Source organism: Mytilus californianus, unplaced genomic scaffold (assembly GCF_021869535.1).
Source record: "Mytilus californianus isolate M0D057914Y unplaced genomic scaffold, xbMytCali1.0.p SCAF_8, whole genome shotgun sequence".
Classification (NCBI taxonomy): Eukaryota; Metazoa; Mollusca; class Bivalvia; order Mytilida; family Mytilidae; genus Mytilus; species Mytilus californianus.
The window spans coordinates 5,186,714-5,206,942 of record NW_026262734.1 but is presented as its reverse complement, the minus strand read 5'-3'; the positions used below and the strand labels follow the sequence as shown (position 1 = coordinate 5,206,942).

Genomic DNA, 20,229 nt, shown 5'->3' with positions numbered 1-20,229 from the left:
AGGCAATAGAAATGTAACAAATAAAAAACCTATTAACTAGGTATGAACATTAACTGTGATAACAATCTAACTGTTACTGAACCGCGAAAAGAGGTGTTGTAAAAGTTAGTTGACAAATAGTTACTGAATGGAGATTTGTTTATTGGACAATATATGTTTACTTTAAGATGATGCATTGGATTAGAATTGTTAAACATTTAATTTAGTAGCACGTATCATATGTCATTCGGTAGTAACATTTGTGTTGTATGAGCTAGAAATTTAAGTTAATTATTTTTTGCGGACATGCGAAGAATTTCTTGAAATATTAATTTGGAAACTACTCTATTACGGTACTCGAATTAACTGTTATTTGTCCTTAAACTCGGTAACTTAACACTGATATTAATCGGGATTAAAAAATACTTTTAGTGTATAAAAAAAAAATTAGGACAAACGTTCACCAAATGCTTTGCACAGACAAAAGCAGGATGAATATTTAGAGAAAAATATAAAGACGATGAAATCTTCAAACCGTCTAAGAGATTCCAGACTTTTCCCAAGAAATTTCCATTGGATCATATTTTTACTGACAGTAACATTTAGAATTCTGTATGTTATAAACAAAGACAATTGGTGGATTTTACACCCGGATGAGATTTATCAAACGCTGGAAGGTAAGGTATCACAATAAGTATGCATCAAATATTTGCCACTGGCTGTTAGACAAGCAACAATCAATCAAACATATTATTGGAACTTAAGAGAGCATTTTCTTAGTATTGTATAATAATAAATATAAATATCCTAACCATTTTTAATGTCCAGAAAAAATCGCAAACCGAGCTGTGACATGACTAACAATTAAAGCTATTTATAAATTTCTGTGAAGTAATGAATAAAAGAAGATTGTGATATAGCTAGTTTATGTAAATGAGACAGCAACTCCACACAAAATAAAATAAAAAAGATACCAAAAGATAAACGTAAGGTTTCCAACAATATACAAGTGACTGTGTACTTGATATAAAGATCCGAATCGTCCGAAGTTTATACGTAAATCAGACGGTTGGTTTTCTTTTAGGAATTGTTTCACATTTTGCCATCCGAGCTACTTTACAATATGAGTTTCTCTCATGGTTAAATGCCGTACAAGTTGCTAACCTCCTTGTCATTTGGACTCTGGTGGATAGTTGTCTCAGAGTTGTCTCATTGGCACTCATACCACATCTTCTTATATCTATCATTTGCAATCATACCACATCTTCTTATATCTATCATTTGCAATCATACCACATCTTCATTATTTTGTAAATTTGAGAGATCACCAAAGAAGATATGTGTCGTCAATATCGCACACTTAAAAAGAAAAACTCGTCGTATTTTAATATTTTATATGATTCATGTTTCAAACCATCTATTCAATGTTATATACTATATATTCATGGAAAATTGTTAAAAGAAATAAGTTACAAAATGTATGGTTTTCGATAAAACCTTTTTACTTTTTAAAATCTATATATATAGTATTCAAATCTAATAGCTGAATAGAAGAATGATAAATATCTGTTTCAATGCTTACATCTTTTAAACATATTTAAAATGAAGTATTGAAGGCTAAATTGACAAAATGTCTCTAAGAAGAAAATGATATAGAAAATTACTTCTTTAACCTTTAATCATGTTGATGCAAACACTGTAGACAATCTTGCAGTATTTATTTCTTAGTGCTAAACTGGTTAAAATTGTTGTGAAATTAGCTTGAAGTTAGAAAGACAAGGGTTTTTTTTTCGGTCAATTTTATAATGTATAACTATATAGATAGCAGAAAGAGCTAAAGTAAATATGGCAACACGGTGCTTCATATTCTATAATTCCTAGAATTTTCAATAAAAGTGGAAATATCAAAGCTTTAACGTGTGAATTTTGAGGTTCCGATAACAGTTTATTTTTCTGTACAACCTAATAAATTCATAGATATATGATTATCATTTTAATTTTTATCATATTTGTTATAGACTTTGCTATTCAGATTCCACCCCGTGTGTGAAACAAAGAAATTGAATATGATTATCTCCTTTTTTAAAGCCATAGCCTAAGAAATAGTAAGAAGGCATAACCTACAACACGATTTTAAATAAACATCTCTTAGAAAAAAGAATTGACTGCTTTCGATAAATTGGTTTCATGTAAAACGTTTGTGGGTCAATTTATGAGCGAGTGTCTGTAAATGTTTGATCAGAAATGGTACTGATCGGTTGTCATTCAAGGGAGATAATAATCATATGCAGCTACTTTAATTGTGGTTTAAAGGTCCAAAATGTCAGATCATAAAGTGATAAAGGAATTAACATTTCATTCCACGTGAATAAGGTTAATTATGTATGAAAAAATGAAAAGACACATATTTTGACAGTTATATGACAGTATGTCAATCTTTTTGTATACGTTCTTGATGACTAAATTAAGAATAAAACGGAAAAAAAATAAATGAGTTCTATAATACTAGTTCGTTAAAAGGTTGTACGTGAAAAGTTAAAACTCGGGACAACGATTTTCGAATAAGTATGCTTACATATGCACCTTCAAAATTTCAGACATTTTTATGATGTTTTTGACTATAAAAATGAATACTTAAAATAATTTTTTGATAATTTTCCAATACTGAGGTAATGCTATGTTATGATAACCATCGTTCTTTGTAAAGAAACAGACAACGTGATCTCTTTTACCGCGGCTTATCAATCTTTTTCTGCTATATTTTTGTATGGACACCCTGCATTCATGAATCAGCTTTAAGACGACATACGTGGATTTGTAAAGTGCCGTTCAGACTGTCTCTAAAATTCAATTTAAAAAGTTATAGAAAAGTTTCTCTTGCTATAATTTTCGGTTAAAGAAATGGTTGTAACCATATTAAACCGTTGTTTCATGTCAAATTTTTTATTGAAAATGACGGATATTTTGTGATTTGTATCGTTGGGTTACTGTCTAATAGTTGAATGCTCAGATCTCATTCCATAACAAAAACACAAAAGACACAACGTACAAATCTGAAAGTACTCACAGTTATATACTGTATGTTATTCCATGAGCATGAGCAACACGACGGATCTGCTTACCCTTCCGGAGCACATAAGATCACCCCAGTTTTTGGTGGGGTTGGTGTTGATCAGTCTTTAGTTTTCTATGTTGTGTGTTGTGTACTGTTGTTTGTCTGTTTGTCAGTTGGTCTTTTTTTCGTTTTTAGTCATGGCGTTGTCAGTTTTCTTTTGACTTATGAGTATGAATGTCTCTTTGGTATCGTTTGCCTCTCTTCTATAGTACAAAGCCAAAAACAAGTAATAAAAAGTATCTAACTAAAGACTAAAATATCCATCAGCACATCCAATGGATGTATAGTGCGCTTTAAATTTATATAATAAGTGTCGGTATAGAATAATTGTTGACTAAATGTTATAAGAGATATGGTAAGCTTAGTTGTTTTTCCAGCTATATCTGAAATGTTAGGTTATTTGAGAGAGAGAGAGAGAGAGAGAGAGAGAGAGAGAGAGAGAGAGAGAGAGAGAGAGAGAGAGAGAGAGAGATTATTTCATGTTCGTCAGGAACGGTCAAACCCTAACATTTTAAGCAAGGGGTCTAAGAATACGTAGTCCTGTTGTTGGAGTACGGGGTCTAAGAATACGTAGTCCTGTTGTTGGAGTACGGGGTCTAAGAATACGTAGTCCTGTTGTTGGAGTACGGGGTCTAAGAATACGTAGTCCTGTTGTTGGAGTATGGGGTCTAAGAATACGTAGTCCTGTTGTTGGAGTACGGGGTCTAAGAATACGTAGTCCTGTTGTTGGAGTATAAGTTAAACTGGTACTATTCAGTGAAGATTTTTTTTTCATTATTGGCAGAAACTTAGGTCTTTATTCAAAATTGTAAAAGAGAGAGAGAGAGAGAGAGAGAGAGAGAGAGAGAGAGAGAGAGAGAGAGAGAGAGAGAGAGAGTCTTTATTCAAAACTGTAAAGGGAGCAAGTCACAATTCTATTGACATTCCTATATATATACATTACCTTCTATATATAACAATGGAGCCTTTATTTGAGCTTATGGAGAGATGTTATAAAGGATATTTGATACATAGTTTCAAGTAACTCCTGACCGCCAGGAGTTCGTTTTTCTTTTCAAATAATAAATTAGATTAACAAATATATATATATAATAACAAGGGTTTTATATACTAGTATCAGATCATTGAAAATCATTGAAAAATGTGTTAAGGGCTTGAAGATGGGATTTTTTATTTTATTCAAGGTTTCATATCAAATGATTTGACAAAAAAAGTTAACTATAAGATACATGCCAAAAAGGAGGTAATCGATTTGTTGGCAGCTCCACGTAAATATTTAAATATACAAATACAATATATATATGTGAAGTGTCGGAAAATATAAAATATATTTGAACTAGCTGTTTTATAACTTTACCTTGATGCTTTATAAAACGTTTCGGCGTTTTTGTAAGAGCCATCAATGTGCAATTAGCTGGTGGCAAAATTGTTGTACATAGAAAACAAATGAATTAATTTCATCTCTAACAAATATGTTCCGGAAGATTCTTAGTTAATAAGGATAGAGGGAAAGCATATATAAACTACTGTTATTTTAAAATCGTATGAAAAAACATGAACATTTCAAATAAGTGAAAATATGTTAAAACATATGTTAAAATAATAATGAATATATTCTAAAAAAAATCATGTACACAAGAAAAAGAAAAAAGAAAAAAGGGGGACCGTATGCTCTAAGCGTCTGACTGTAATTACTGTTTGATCTTTAATAGCCTCCGTTTAATTAATTAGCCACTTTTCTAGATAAAGGAGGAGTATTTTCATAATGTATAGACACATATACCGATTGTTTTCCTGCGTTTATTGAATTATTGACTGATATCATCTACTAGTATATGTAACCCTTTTTTAATATATTACTTGTTTTCGTCACGAAGAAATGAAGCCTGGCAAAAATTAAATGAACCAATATATATATACAACTTGGCCACGAGCAATTTTTTAATGTGATATTCCCATCAATGTTTAATGGGTGTATCATTTATTGTAACTTTGATAAATTTAATTACGTTTTAGTTTAACTCATAAAAATACTTTATTACTGTACAACATTTAAAAAGGTGACGACCGTTTTAAATTCATAAGCAATTTTTCTACGATTTACAAAGATACTTGGTACATACTTTGATGAAGTTTATGGCCTTGAATCCTGAAAGGGCAAATTAAGATTAACGAAAACTAGCTGTGATACTAAGTGTACAAGTTGCTTTCAAGAAATAAAACATTGTAGTAATTTTTTTTCATACTTTAACAGTCTTTATAGTCTTTTTTTAATATTTCATTGGTAGTTTTTTCTTTAACTTCTAATAAATGAATATTATTTTCGTTTTTTATTAAGACTTTATTTCAGTTTGCAAATTATAAAATTGAGAATGGAAATGGGGAATGTGTCATCGAGACAACAACCCGACCAAAGAGCAGAAAACAGCCCAAGGCCACCAATGGGTCTTCAACACAGCGAGTAAATCCCGCTGGCCCCTAAACAGAAATGTGTACTAGTTTAGTGAAAATGGACGTCACACTAAACTCCGAAACATAAAAATGAACTAAAATAAAAATTAAAAAAAAAACCATACAAGACTAACAAAGGCCAGAGGCTCCTGACTTGGGACAGGCGCAAAAATGCAGCGGGGTTAACCATGTTTTGTGAGATCTCAACCCTCCCCTATATCTCTAGCCAATGTAGAATAAACAATCACACAGCAATACGCACAGTAAAACTCAGTTGAAAAGAAGTCCGAGTCCTCTATATATGTATGCTTTTAAACCTATTACAATTTTCAGGCTATTTAGACTTATCATTATGACTTAACAACTTGATACAGTTCACACCCCTTTTCCGAAATTTAAAGTCCTAACACTCAAGTGTTTATTTAAAAAAATAGTCCAAGTCATTACAATTCATTTAGTTGCTATTTTCAATTTACAATCACAATCGGTGTAATATGAATAAGTATCTTTGAGTTGAAAGCTATTAGATAAATTGTTTAAAATGTCACGGTTCTTTTGGAATATTTTATCATCTGAGTAAGAACTGGGAATACAAAAGAAATAAAACGAACGGTGACCAATATTTGCTAACTTCTATGTCATTTGGTCTCAGATGGAAATTTGTCTCATTGGCACTCATACTACACCCTTTTTATATTTATATAAATTGCAAGATCTATTCTAAAAAATCAAGGCCAACATTATCAAGTCAAGGGTTTCGTTACCAAATTATTCAAAAATATCAATACAGTGTATACTTATGACGTTACGAAAACAACATTGTCTTTTCGGGACTAAAACTAAATCATTATATTTATCTAATGGAAAAGACAGAATATGGTGCATCAATTCAAAACATAAGATCACTATGCACACATAAAGAAGCAAAGTCACGTGCATGTATTGCTGTTCTTCATCTCAAAGTCAGAGGTCTTCAACCTGTTTTGCTGTTTTAAAACGTCCGTTGGTGTTTATGGACGAGACATGAATGAGTATGTTGTATCAACAATGTACATAATTTGTATGTCATACGCCATGATAAGGAGAGATAGGACATGACCTTCAAACATTAGTATCTAACGAAAGCACATTTATATTTTCTCATACACTTACACAAGTAGGAAAGATCAGTACCATTAAAATGACTTCTGTGAATTATTACATAAAGAGCTAATTTAATGACAAAAAGATCAACATCACTTAGCAAAGGAAGACGCAATGTTAAATCATTTCACAAATAATATATGTTACCCATGATCAACTTCTTTGGTTATTTTAATATGATAAACAATTCTTGATATGGTGCAATGCAACACGTTATAACTGCATCAGGATATTGCTTGAATATATTTAACATTATAATACTGTTACAAGTTTCTGACTTTTTAGGTGATTGTTACATATGAATGAATACCCAAATCACTTACATTTTTTCTTTGGATTTTGGGAGCTATAAAAGTGTCATACTTTTACATACCACATGATTTATTTCTACTTTAAGTTTTTACCGTTGAGAATACAATTTTAAAATCAGTGTAATTATTGATTCAAGTAATGATAGTCATGCACATTTAAGCTATACATTACCTTTGAGTACTACATTATAGTTTGTAGACTGAACCGTAATGGTATAAAACTCAATATTTATACACAACGTACACATGGAGGCAACATTTGACATAATTAATTAAAACATTTAAATGAATATGTTAAAACAAAGCATATACAGTATCCTCTTAACAATTCAAGACGAGAACATATTAACTTTATCAATACATTTGGTAGGTTCTGCCATGAAGTTCAACCGGTATGAAGGAAGGGTATTTGAACTGAATTTAAATTTAGGGTGTGTCAGATAGGGACAGATATTTTTCTGATTGCAATAAATCTACGAGGTTTGTACAATGTCTTTCTGGCGTGCTGTTACGACCTTTACCAGTTAAAGCTACGTACGTTTATTGGTGTACGATAATTGCCAATATATCATCTAAAGTACTAGAATAAAAATTTGTGTTTGATATTTTAATGGAATTACAATAAAGATTGATACACGTTTAATTACATTTTTTCTGTTCTGTTTTCAAGTTGCTCACTCGGAACTGTATGGGTTTGGATTTCGACCTTACGAATATCTCCCACCACCAGACTTGAATGATCCGAATATTACCATTGCCAGAAAACACGAATATCATCTCGGAATGTACAGTTTGCGGTCTTTTATCATTCCAAAGATTTATTCATACGTTGGGTACTGCTTTCTGTATTTTGGATACAGAGGAAGTATATTTGTGGTATGTAAATTATATATATATATATACAAGAAAAATGAATTTAATGAACAACAAAAAAGCATGACTAAAACAAAAAAATATTAATACCACTGCTATTTGCATTAACCACCAGTGACCGATATCTGCATATCAATATAAAAAACAACAAAGTAAATAGAATGAAAAAGAGACAAAGTGACAACGATATGGCAAAAAAAACCCCAAAAAAACCCAAACACCCCCCACCCCCCACCCCCCCCCAAAAAAAAAATTAAAAAACTCGACGAGAATACAAACAACAGTCTACAAAACACATGGAGTTTTTAAATGCTATTGTACAATTATGTAATTACACTGTAGTGAAGGACAAAGATAATTAACATTAATGTTAAATTAAAGAACCTTTTCTCTAAAATGTTGTATTCATAATTAATGGTTGTTACGATGTATGTGAACTATCATTGCTTCTGGAATAACATTTATTAGATACACACACGAACAAAAAAACCCGTTACACGTTTGATAGTATCACCAAAATGCTAAGCAGAACAGGCATATACTTTAAAAGATATTTTACTTTTAGTAGTACCCCATTGAGAATTTTCCCCATGTTGTCATGCAGTTGTATTATAAAACTTTAAATTATCTCCCCTTTATACATTGAAAGAGAAATGCATTTGCCAATGTAAACTTCAGATAGGTCGAAAAAGAATTTGAATCACAATATGGCGAAGATAGAATATATCATGTTTCAGAGAGGAGAAATCACTCTCGAATATTTATATACGGGACAACTCAAAGACAATGAAAAGCAGGTATCAATATACAGTTGTTTAATTTCAGACCTTATGAAGTTTGATCCCAGGCATAGATGTTCTTTGCCGAATTTGGTAAAACTTTTTGGAATTTTGGTTTTCAATGCTTCGAATATGTTTTGGCCTTCACACTGTTTTGATTTGAGTGCCAAGTAGAGGAAGCCTTTGTCATGATAATAAATTATAAGCCTGGTATCTTTGAGGACTTTTATTTATATAATTTTCTTACATTGACTTTTTCCAAGTTAAGCATATATTTTATGAAATGTTGATGTGTGCCACTGATAGAAATGTCTACCATTTTGGGCACCAAACTTCATCCCTGATTTTTGTTGGGTGTCGTGTATCTTCGCCATTGTTTAAAAACAATCCGATCCATAAATCTATACAAAAGCTACAGGTGACCCATACATAATCTTTTGATTTTGAGATGCTACCCTCGAAAATAGTAAGTATGCTGATGTCACCGTAGTATTATTAATTGACACATTTAAATCAATTGAATATTTTTGTTTTAACAAATGTGGCAAATGGATTGCCTTGCTATACACCTTCTTTATAATAATTCATGTGACAAATTGAATTGTATGAAGGCTATTTACTCTGATGACTTTAACATCTTCATTATTTTCACAGATTTGGAAAATGTTTCATACGGCTGTATCGTCACTGTTAATTTTATCAGTATACAAATTCACTACGTGTATGTATGGATGTCATGATACTGCAGTTCTCTCAACTTTTATGTGTGCATGTTCTATTCACTTGAATATCATGTCAACACATACGTTAGTCAACAGCTTTCTGTCTCCGTTGGTATACTTTATAATAGCTGATATCCTTGAACGATCTTCTTCAAGAACGTTAAAAACCCAACATAATAAAGGGAACAGCTCAGCCAATAACGGAAACGAGTATTCTAGTCTGTGTGGAGTATACAATTTTCATATGTATAACGAAGCACAGTTCAAACAGATACCGGCTCATTGTAAAACAGACCATAATGCAAACTTACCTAAACTAATAATAAAGAGCAAAAACGATGTAATGTCGAATGATTCAACGACAAATATATATTTACATACTATGGCGAAAAAGAGTGGTGGACGATGGTTTATAATAATAAAATCTGTGTTTTCTGGTTTTATACTTGGTCTTCTGGTCTACGTCAGACCGGACACTTGTGCCGTTATACTTGTTGTTGTCGCGTTTACAATTAATTTTAAAAGATTGAAATCACTCTTGTGTCCATATTACTTGATAGGATTCATTCTTGCTATTTCCCTTGGTTTGAGAGATGATTATGTTAGTTACGATTCAATCATTATATCACCATGGCAATGGATTAAATTCAACGTTGCTGGAAATTTATCAGCAAAATTGTTTGGAGTTGAACCAATGTTGTTTTATCTACGGAGACTACTGTTAGATGATTGGCTCAACATTATACTTTTGACTTTTAGCATATTTCTTTTTCTGCTGTATGCAGTTTATACCGTCCTCTTTCGTCATGAAAATTCTTCACCAAAAGAAATGTTGGAAGTCAAAATGACTAAGCAGTTGATTATGATAATATTGTGTTTGTTGTGTTTGTATTCGTCAAAAGGACACAAAGAAATTCGGTTTGTTCACGACGTTATTCCGTTGATACTTATTTTATACAGTAAAATTATTGTGGTAGTTTGTGAACTAGGATCAAAATTGTGCAAAATTAAGCAGTTTGTGTATCTAATTGTCATTTTAACTGCAGCTATCCAAGGGAACATATTCATTTCTCTTAATAAAAGCACAATATCAAAATGGAATTACAGAGGAATCTATAATTCAAATCACGTGAATAATTGCCTTGATTTCATTAGTCGACAGCAAAATGTGACCGGTGTATTTCTAGACGCTGATTTTCATATGTCTGGAGGATTTTCAATCCTTCGGCACAATGTTTCAGTCTTAGCACTTAATCAAAAAGAATATTTAAAATTTGGAGAAGATGCAAGGATAATCGTGAATTCCAATTTCCGTAGAAATGGAACAAATTCAATATTTACTTTAAGTCGTATTTCCGATTTTATATCAGTTACCAATCAACGATATCTTTGGAAAAGTATTATAGGAGATTCAAATATAAATTATCTTATTGTTGCAGGTCGAAGACTCTTGATAGATTCCGCTTTCGTTGAAATATATACATCTGGGGATTTCAAAATACTTAAGAGAACGTTTGACTCTATAACAGAGCAAGCCTTATCTTCCTTTGCAAATAACTCATCATTGGTTAACAACCCCGTAATAATAAATATGGAAGCAGACTGGCTAATATATTATGGATCGTATATATCAGCAAGGCAGAGGTTGACATACTCTTTGAAAATCGATGAACAAAATCTTCAATCGCACCAATTATTAATTCAATTATATCATATTAAAGGCGACAATAAATCAACACGAGCTGCTCTACAGGAATGCCGGAAATATTATGAGAGAAAAACATGTCTACAGACACCAAACCATAACCATATGAAATTAATTAATAAAAAGAAACCGAAAATGACATAGAGAATAAATTACAATAGTTTTGATTTATTTGTGACCACCCCGCCAAAAAAAAGATACCCTCATTTCAAGTATCTGAATCAAATGTTTATATTGATTACCTTATTAATATTCATCCAAGTTAGGCTACTCCAGTGTTTTTGGAGATATATATGATTTCATTGGAAGGTCTATATGTCAGTAAATTCTGAATGAATTTAGTTAATTTGTACCATCTATAATCTGTGTACGTAAATAAGCATCAAAATCCTACAGAAAATCGGATATAAAATGTAAATGGAAAAATACCATGTCGTCTATGATCAAGTTTGTATGAGAAAATTTCAATTGCAATTTTAATGCAATCAACAATTTATAAACTTAAGATATACAGTAACAATGTATGATTTTAATCAGGTCAGTACCGGAGCATTGGTAACAGTGATGATGGAGACCAGCAGCAGTTGTGTACATCCTCGTCCTATGGACTCGTGTTGATATTTGTAATAGTGCCAAACAAACCCTATCTCCTTATTTTAGTGTACCGGTATTGTCATCGATTCAGCTGTAGTACGATTAACGCATGGAAGTGATTGCAGTTCACCTTTGTCTCCTCTTCGCGGTCTGCGTTTGAAGCATGTACAACGGTTGATATTTAGTAGAAAAACTGAACGATACAGCGTCAAGGGTTAAATAGCATGATAAAATGATATAATGTTTATTGTCGGAAAAATATAATTTATTTATACTCTCTACAAAACAGTAGAAAAGCTCGATGACCCTCGCTTTTCGTCCTGTTTCGAAAGCTCGTTTTTTCACAATGTCCATGAAACACATCACCTGTATTTGAATTCTCAGAAATATACGTTTTACCACATATACTGCAGGCTGGGAAATTCTTGTCGGACCGACATTAAATCTAGATTTGTTTGGCGTTACTTTCTGTTCAAACCTTAGATAAGGAGGTAATCGCATGAATTCTAAAAGGAGCAAGACCGGATGGTGATAAAGGTAAAACGGCTGAAATATAATGGTTGTAACATGAAAGTTCCATAACCCTTCCATATTGTCTTTTTAATTCAGCTACTATAGGAAATTAGGAAATTGGAAATGTTGATTTGAAATTGAACGTTATATCATTGTAAATATACTGGAACTCAGGTAGTATAACATTTTCTGCTTTACTCGACGACCACCCTCTTCATTCAAATGGATTCCGAGTGGAGTTCATACCCGCGCCTATTCAATATACTATCAACAACAACAACAAAAACAACAACAACAACAACAACAACAACAATAATAATAATTATAGAATACACATCTCATTTGACCAATGATTTTTGTCCATTTTCAGTAGATATTAAACTTAGACGGTGATCGAAACAAGACAGTCGTTATACCAAATGTCTTTCATATATATCTCCATTTTCGGCAACATATTCTGTATGGAAGAAATGTAAAAATGGCAAGTAAATCGACCATCAACAGACCATTTAACATAATACTATGTAAATATCTCCCAAAACAGATATAAAATCAGAAATTTTGGTATTAGATTCCTTTAATATTATATCCCTGTCTGTTGTCGGATCCAATCTCTGAAGAAGGAAATTCTTGTATAAACACTAGGGTACCCTACTCCACAACCACTGATTCCCCATGATGTTGCTCCAGCAAGGTATGTTGTACCCTGTAGTTCACATTGCATAGGTCCACCACTGTCGCCCTTTAAATTAGACAATTACTGTATACATGTGTGAAATTTTGGAGAAATAACGAAGGAGAGGCAACGTGAAGCCAATTATCTTGCAAATGAAATTATAAACCATTGAATTGTAAATTCTAAAAGCTTTTCAAAATTTCATGTAATCATGCTATAATAAACATGTCGAAATTGACATCAAATTACCGTTTATACATGGTCGTCCAGAAGGATAAACAGTTTCTGCTCTAATGACTGTTTTGTGAAGCCTTTCTCTTTACCCAATATAGACGCTTTGGGAAGCAGTATCATTTTGTAAATATAGAGTATTGCATATAGCTGTATCTTTATTAAACCCTCTGGCAGGAGATTGAGTCTGAGACCTTCTTGACTTATTAAACATATTCAATCAGAATAAGAAAATAGTTTTAAGTGAACACATGCCTAGTCTTCTAATAATGCATACTATGTTGCAACATTGCTAATTTGTATGACGTTAACGATTAACAGATTAGTAAGAATGCTTACATTGCATGCTGATTTGCCGCTGTCTTGATCATTACCGATACAAATGTGACCTCCGTTGATGTCAGCACCAGTAACAGTTGACCATCTATCGGTACAATCAGTATTAGAAAGCACCGTCATTGTTACTTCCTGTAACACATCTGGAAGACCTGGTTCTGTATGTAAAATATTTGGCATGTTGAAACGTTTGTAGTTGCATTTACTTATATATATATATATATATATATATATATATATATATATATATATATATATAAATCATCAAATTGATATTGAAAATGACAGACTTCTTATCAGGTCAAAGCATAGATATCTTAAGATGCAACCCGAATGTGCGTATAGCATCAGACTAGAGAACTATATCACAATTATCGAATACTTGTTTATTCCAATAGATGGCGTTTGACCGTTTTGTGAAAGATCTCCATGTGTTTCTTTCTCTTTCTTGTGCGTCCCAGACAGTTACGGTTATGCTTTTGTTTAGTTTTAGCAATATACGGTGACTTCTAGCACAAAATAGATGCTATGAATAAACGATAAAAAAGTACTCATTCCATCCCACTCTTAAGAAAAGATAAAGAAAAGTAATTATTTCGAAAAACAAAATAATTGTGAATAATGTTTTTCAGTACATTTAATATGACGCTGTTGGAGAATAAAAATCAAAGTACAATAATGCAATATGTCCGGTTCTACGAACTTTTGGAAAACAAAGGCAGTTTTTTTCAATAAACTACTGATACAAAAAGGGCATAAGGACTTGTAATAACACGAATAAGGCAATTGTGTTATCTTTCTTCAAACAATATTTACCGTTTGCGGTAAAGTCGAATTACAATTTAACATACTGGTATATTTAGCTGTTTCACAGTTAATAATAGTTCAACATATTAGTATCTATGTATTTATTTACAGGTTATAGTCATAATGTTGAATTATCGCATTCCTCAATCCTTAACGTGAGCTGTCAATCAAGTGACCATATATTGTCTATAACACAAAATTTAATCTGCACATGTACCTTAACTATATGATACAATGATATTAATAAGACCTGCTCTAGAAAAAGAAAACATTATTTTATTGTTCATTGAGATATGTTACTACTGAATTTAAAATCCCTACTTACTGTTTATTCGTTTCTAAATATGATGTAGTTAATACTAGTTACTTTGACCAAAGTGATGTGAAATAAGGATTATACTTCTATCTTTTTACATCAATGCAGATTACATTCAGCGTCTTACCTCTTTGTATTCTTGTCTTTCGTTTTTGCTAATGTGCTTTGTCTATATGCCTTTTTGTTTGTCTTTGTTGACATATTTACTTGTTTTTGTAGTGATTAAGATTATAACTCATTGTTGACTGCTCTACCCATATTTTTGACATTTTTAACTATTATGTCGGTTTGTTTTGTTCACACATCGTTGTCAATATAATGGAATTTCATGCTACTGTCATACAAGTGAGAGGTTTAGCTAGCTATAAAACCAGGTTTAATCCACCATTTTCTACATAAGAAAATGCCTGTACCAAGTCAGGAATATGACAGTTGTTATCCATTCGTTTGATGTGTTTGAGCTTTTGAATTTGCCATTTACTTAGGAACTTTCCGTTTAGAATTTTCCTCAGAGTTCGGTATTTTTGTAATTTTACTTTTTACCTGATATTGCTTGAGATAGTGTACCAGACCGATAAGAAAAAGGATTATATATAACTGAGCAAGTGCTCAACGTAACCTTATGAACAAGTCCCCAATTAATAGACCAAACCTTACCATCATTTGTCAGGCCCCATCCTGTAATCATACATTTGTCTCCCGAAAAATCGCCTTCGTCATCTGCCATCTCAATCTTCGCAATAGAACTACTGAATGGTAATGCTGATTCAAGCTCCAATACAGCGATATCGTTAGGGAAGCCATCGCCAAACCCATCATAATCAGGATGCTGCGAAGAAAATGGTATTTAGTTCTTTAGACGAAATGACCCAGATATGTTATTCATTGAACTTGAAATACAATTGGTGGACAATAATGCAGATATCTGATTGTTGTTTAATTTATCACTTTACGAAGATGAATTGCTTATTTTGGATAATCATTCATAATTGATACATTAAAAAAGACAGTTTTTATTTTCTGCGATATGATATTACTTGACAGGTATAGAAATCTCGCGCGCAAAATAAGTAGTACTAAATGTCAAGAGACAATAGCTCGTACTTATCTGGTTTTATCCAATAGTAAGAAAAGTAATTTTTACGTGGTCGTTCGTGTTCCATTTACTTATATCTGAATGTAGGCAAACCATTTGCTACCTACGTATAATTAAACTTGTTTTCCATTCTGCGCTATCTAGATACATGAAGTAACTATTTCTCTCCAAATCTATTGCTTTCAGGAGAAATATCTAGTTTTTTTAGACATCTAAGACGTTTAAATAAACAAATTACCTACCATCGTAAAAGACGATAGTAATCGTGTTTCACCTCCACTATTCCATGTCGTTGATCCAGCGGCTATTCTAAGGGAGCTTACTCTAAAACAAAAGAGTAGTTTTACATGATTCAACTTTATTAGCAAATTTCAAAACTTTGGAAAAATAATTGATTGTAAATCTTTGAGAACATTATCTGTAAAAAGACGATTATTTGATTAAAGTCGTTTTACAACAATTTATTCAAGAGAATGAGAATATAAGTGTTTGAAATAAATTATCATTTCAAATATAACGATAAGTATTAGAATCCCCAACAATGCCATTTAGCAAGTAAATCAAATATAATACAATTTATATATACATTCAGTATCAATCAGAAATGTTTTCTTATTTGGTCACATTTCGCCTGAGAGTATATTTAAACCTGTCCTTGACAGCAAATCGGAACGGTAGGCCAAGATAAGACACGAAATGGTCGAATACATTTAATGAAGGTCAATATGATCACACATTGTACACGAATGAAGATACTTCCATGGAGAAGGAGCTGTATATCTTATAAAAGGTTGATTTTTGAGTATTTCTACTACAAGCAAATCAATTTATAGTTATGTAAACACTATATATAACCAGAAAGACCACTTATAAAACATCTGTATTTAAAAAGACACAAAAGCACCATTTTCTTAATACGGTTTAGAATAAGAAAGATGTAAACAAAACCAAATCAACCCTAACAAAAAAAAACAAAACAAATAACCCATATCACAACAAAAACTATACAGAAAAAAAGTACTACAAGATTAACAACAACAAAAACACAAAAGAAAAAGAAAAAATAAAGCATCTTCGTTGCTATGTTAGAAATTCCTATTAACAGCTGTTTTTGTATGTATAAAAATAAGAATATGTGGTATGATTGCCAATGAGACAACTCTCCACCTGAGACCAAATGATGTAAACGTTTGCAACATAGGTTACTGTACAGCATCAACTAAGAGCAAAATTGAAACCGCATAGCCAGCTATAAAAGACCCCGAAATGACAAATTTAAAACAATTCAAAAGAAAAAACTAACGGCCTGATTTGTGGATGTTTTATTGATAAACAAAATAGATTCAATTCTTCTAGTTTTTAATATTATGTCAATCAATGTATCTACAAAGCATACTTGGTCTATCATTAAAAAATTAAAATTACGACGACAGTAGTTTGTCGATGTTCAATTCTTGTTAATCGATAAGAAGGCAGAAATCAAAGTAAAAAAAAAATGAGAGAATCGCATGAACTCTTACAGGAGCAAAACCGAGTGCGTTGACAAGGTAAGCGTCCCCTTCAAATACAATATTCATCCTTTGCGCAAATTGCAAATGGTCTTGTACTTACGGACTGCCTTCCACACAATGAGCTGCTGTAACAACCCACTTTTCACCAATTATAGAACCGCCACATGAGTGACTCCATGATGTCCCGGATTTTCTTTGTAGCGAAACCTGCCATGCATGTTTATTTATCGTAGTGTCTTGACCGCCAACAATACGCTGAGAAGAGAATACAAATTATATAACTAATTAAATAGCCATGCAGATACATCAACAGAAAGTAAGAGGGCAATGAGGAAGACAATATAAAAGCCTTTGGACAGATATTACTTTGGCCAACAGCAAAGCAAAAGCAAAGATTTACAACAGTCCATAAAACACTAGACAGAACACTTCTGACTGAGATCACAAACACCAATTCTAACAACTGGAAATCAAATCAGATGCTTAAAGATGTTTGCTCCTCTGTTTCAAAATAACAAGCTTTTTAAAAGACTATTATAAATTGATAGAATATAAATAAGAGAACTCAAAAATTAGAAAAAAAAAATGATAGGTCCGTGTCCTTGTTTCTGCTATATAATCAATTGAAAATTTGGCGGGAAATGATTCTCTCTAGATTTTTCTTATATTTAACATTAACACCTTTTTTCTTTCAAAAACAATGAAAGAATAACAAGGATTTCATAAGATTTTCAAAAATGGAGTTTTAAACTATATGTTATAATAATATGAAAAGAAAAGTAGGGGTTAAAGGACAAAAGTTTTATTGGCACTACATGGACAAAACTAGAGGATTCCGAATATCAGACAAAAAGTCAAAAACAAGAATAGCGAACATCCTTAACTTATAATTATTGCATGCAGCCTGCTACAATGAAAATCTTAATTATTGCATACCATTCTATAACTGATACAATCTTGCACGGAAGACGTTCCATAATTGATTATTCAAACACAGAAAAAGTGAATATATATAAGTGGATATACTTAGTTTTTACCAATACCAACAAACATTCTACGTAGATTTGACAAATGATAAAGCGGAAAACTACAAATAGCTTTAAAATGATAATGCAAACGTCTCTTCATTTTAATGTGTTAAATGAATATTCCAATATTTATTAAGACAAACACTAGCATATCAGTGAAAAAGAAACATGCAGTAGATGTACTTTGAACAAGAAATGTATTCACACTACTTATTTAGTCAACACTGAATTGTGAATATTTTATAGGACAGCTAAAAGAGGTCAGACTCTTACAACATTTTGGTCTCACCTTGTTATTGCGATCTTCACAACTAGATATTTCGTAATAATATATATTTCTGGAAGATTATGAGGAAAAACGAATTAAATTTCAAATATTCAATTTCTATTCCGAAATCAGTCAATTCAACTAACTACAATGATGATTATGGTTGCTTTCATTCCCGTCCTATACCTGGACATTTGATGTTTGAAATTCTTTATCTTTATCAACCAAACTTTTGAAATATAAAAATATGGAATGTTTAAACGACGACACACCTACACTGATTTATTTTAATTTGGCTTTTCATTTGTTTTTGATTCGTGCGATTTAATGAGTCGTATGTAGACGAGACGCACGTCTGGCGTACCAAGAAAAAAAAGAAAAAATGAAAGAAAATTAAAGTAAAATAACGAAATGTAAGCCTGGTATCTTTAAGCTATTAACATACACTTTAGATAAGATTGACTTGTATTGAACCCTGATTAGGTAAAGGATTGAAGAAATTTGCCATTGAGTATAAACATTGTTTTAAATATATGTCACCTTTGCTGCGTTCGATACTTCATCGCCATTCGGAACCACACCTCCGTTAGCAATAGCTGTAATAAAATGAAAATTATTATTATTATTATTCCATATGCACATGGACACTCGATATAACTGGAACAAAATATAGAATAAGAGTTTTTCCTTTTCAATAAGTCCTAGTCAATGATAAATCGGATTTTGAGACAATACTACTGTACCGATGTTCAAATCTATCTTATTACACGCACACAAAATTTATTTACGTTGTACACTTTCTTACCTATTATACCAAGGAGAAAAATAAATTCCATTTTGGTGAATATTACCGACGCAAAGTCTAACGTATCGTCAAGGTACTGACATGTTTCGGATCTGCCTAGGTCATTTTATATTGTGTTCAAAAACATCTGTTAATTCCCATCGGTTGAAAACACACCGAGTTTCGACGGCCAAACCCAATATTGTATTGTTAGAAAACTAGCGTTTTATTATTGTTTTTTTGAAGCATTAGTTTTGTTTTACAAAAAGAATGAAGTATTTATACATATCTAAGATGGAAAGAAATAAAATTCAGGAAGACGTTCTTTTGCGTCGCAATGTTATTAACTTATGCATATAAGTTACATTACTTATAGGTCAATATAGAAATAAGCAGATGTTGCATTTGCCAATGAGACAACTCTCCACCAGAGATTAAATGAAATAGAAGCTAACAACTACAGGTCACCGTACGGCCTTCAACATTGAGTTAAACCCTTACCGCATAGTAGGCTATAAAAAGCCCAGACATGACAAATATAATTATATTTAAAACTAGAAAACTAGTTGCCTAATTTATGCATAAAACATAAACGGAAAACAAATATGATATACAGCAACAAACGACAAGCAACACATTACAGGCTCTTGACTTGGGACAGGCATATACAGAATGTGGCGGGGTAAAACATGCATGCTGGCACCAAACCCTTCCCTTAATCTGTGATAATGGTGTACCAATACAACATGAGAAGAAACTATAAAAATCAGTTAAAACGGGCTTAACTGATCAGATCGACGTAAAGCACATTCAAACCCTCACAGAAAACAGAAAAGACACAAAATACAGATCTGAGAGTACTCGTAGTTACTGAAAGCATTATTTGAAATTTATAAATATTTACGTGTCCAGTGAATACTTATACGAGGCGTCAGCTTGTTTCCTGTTTGAAAATAATAAGAAAAGAAATGGAAAGTATTTCGGCAAACGG

At 32.0% G+C, this 20,229-nt stretch overlaps 2 protein-coding genes across 2 annotated transcripts; one reads left to right on the top strand and one right to left on the bottom strand.

Annotated features, from left to right (window-relative positions):
- The first annotated feature begins 325 nt into the window (after positions 1 to 325).
- LOC127711848 (uncharacterized) lies at positions 326 to 11,222 on the top strand. The gene is made up of 3 exons (XM_052218012.1): positions 326 to 656; positions 7,670 to 7,685; positions 9,842 to 11,222. The coding sequence occupies exons 1-3, from the start codon at positions 500 to 502 to the stop codon at positions 11,220 to 11,222; spliced, it is 1,554 nt and encodes a 517-aa protein (XP_052073972.1). The 5' UTR covers positions 326 to 499.
- Positions 11,223 to 12,744: 1,522 nt separating this feature from the next.
- On the bottom strand, positions 12,745 to 19,335 carry LOC127710434 (fibrinolytic enzyme, isozyme C-like). Its single transcript, XM_052216263.1, has 7 exons — positions 19,260 to 19,335; positions 18,995 to 19,050; positions 17,259 to 17,413; positions 15,890 to 15,971; positions 15,209 to 15,380; positions 13,432 to 13,586; positions 12,745 to 12,927 (listed from the first exon to the last, which is right to left on the bottom strand). Exons 1-7 carry the CDS (start codon positions 19,288 to 19,290, stop codon positions 12,769 to 12,771), a joined length of 810 nt encoding a protein of 269 aa, XP_052072223.1. The 5' UTR covers positions 19,291 to 19,335; the 3' UTR covers positions 12,745 to 12,768.
- Positions 19,336 to 20,229: the final 894 nt, after the last annotated feature.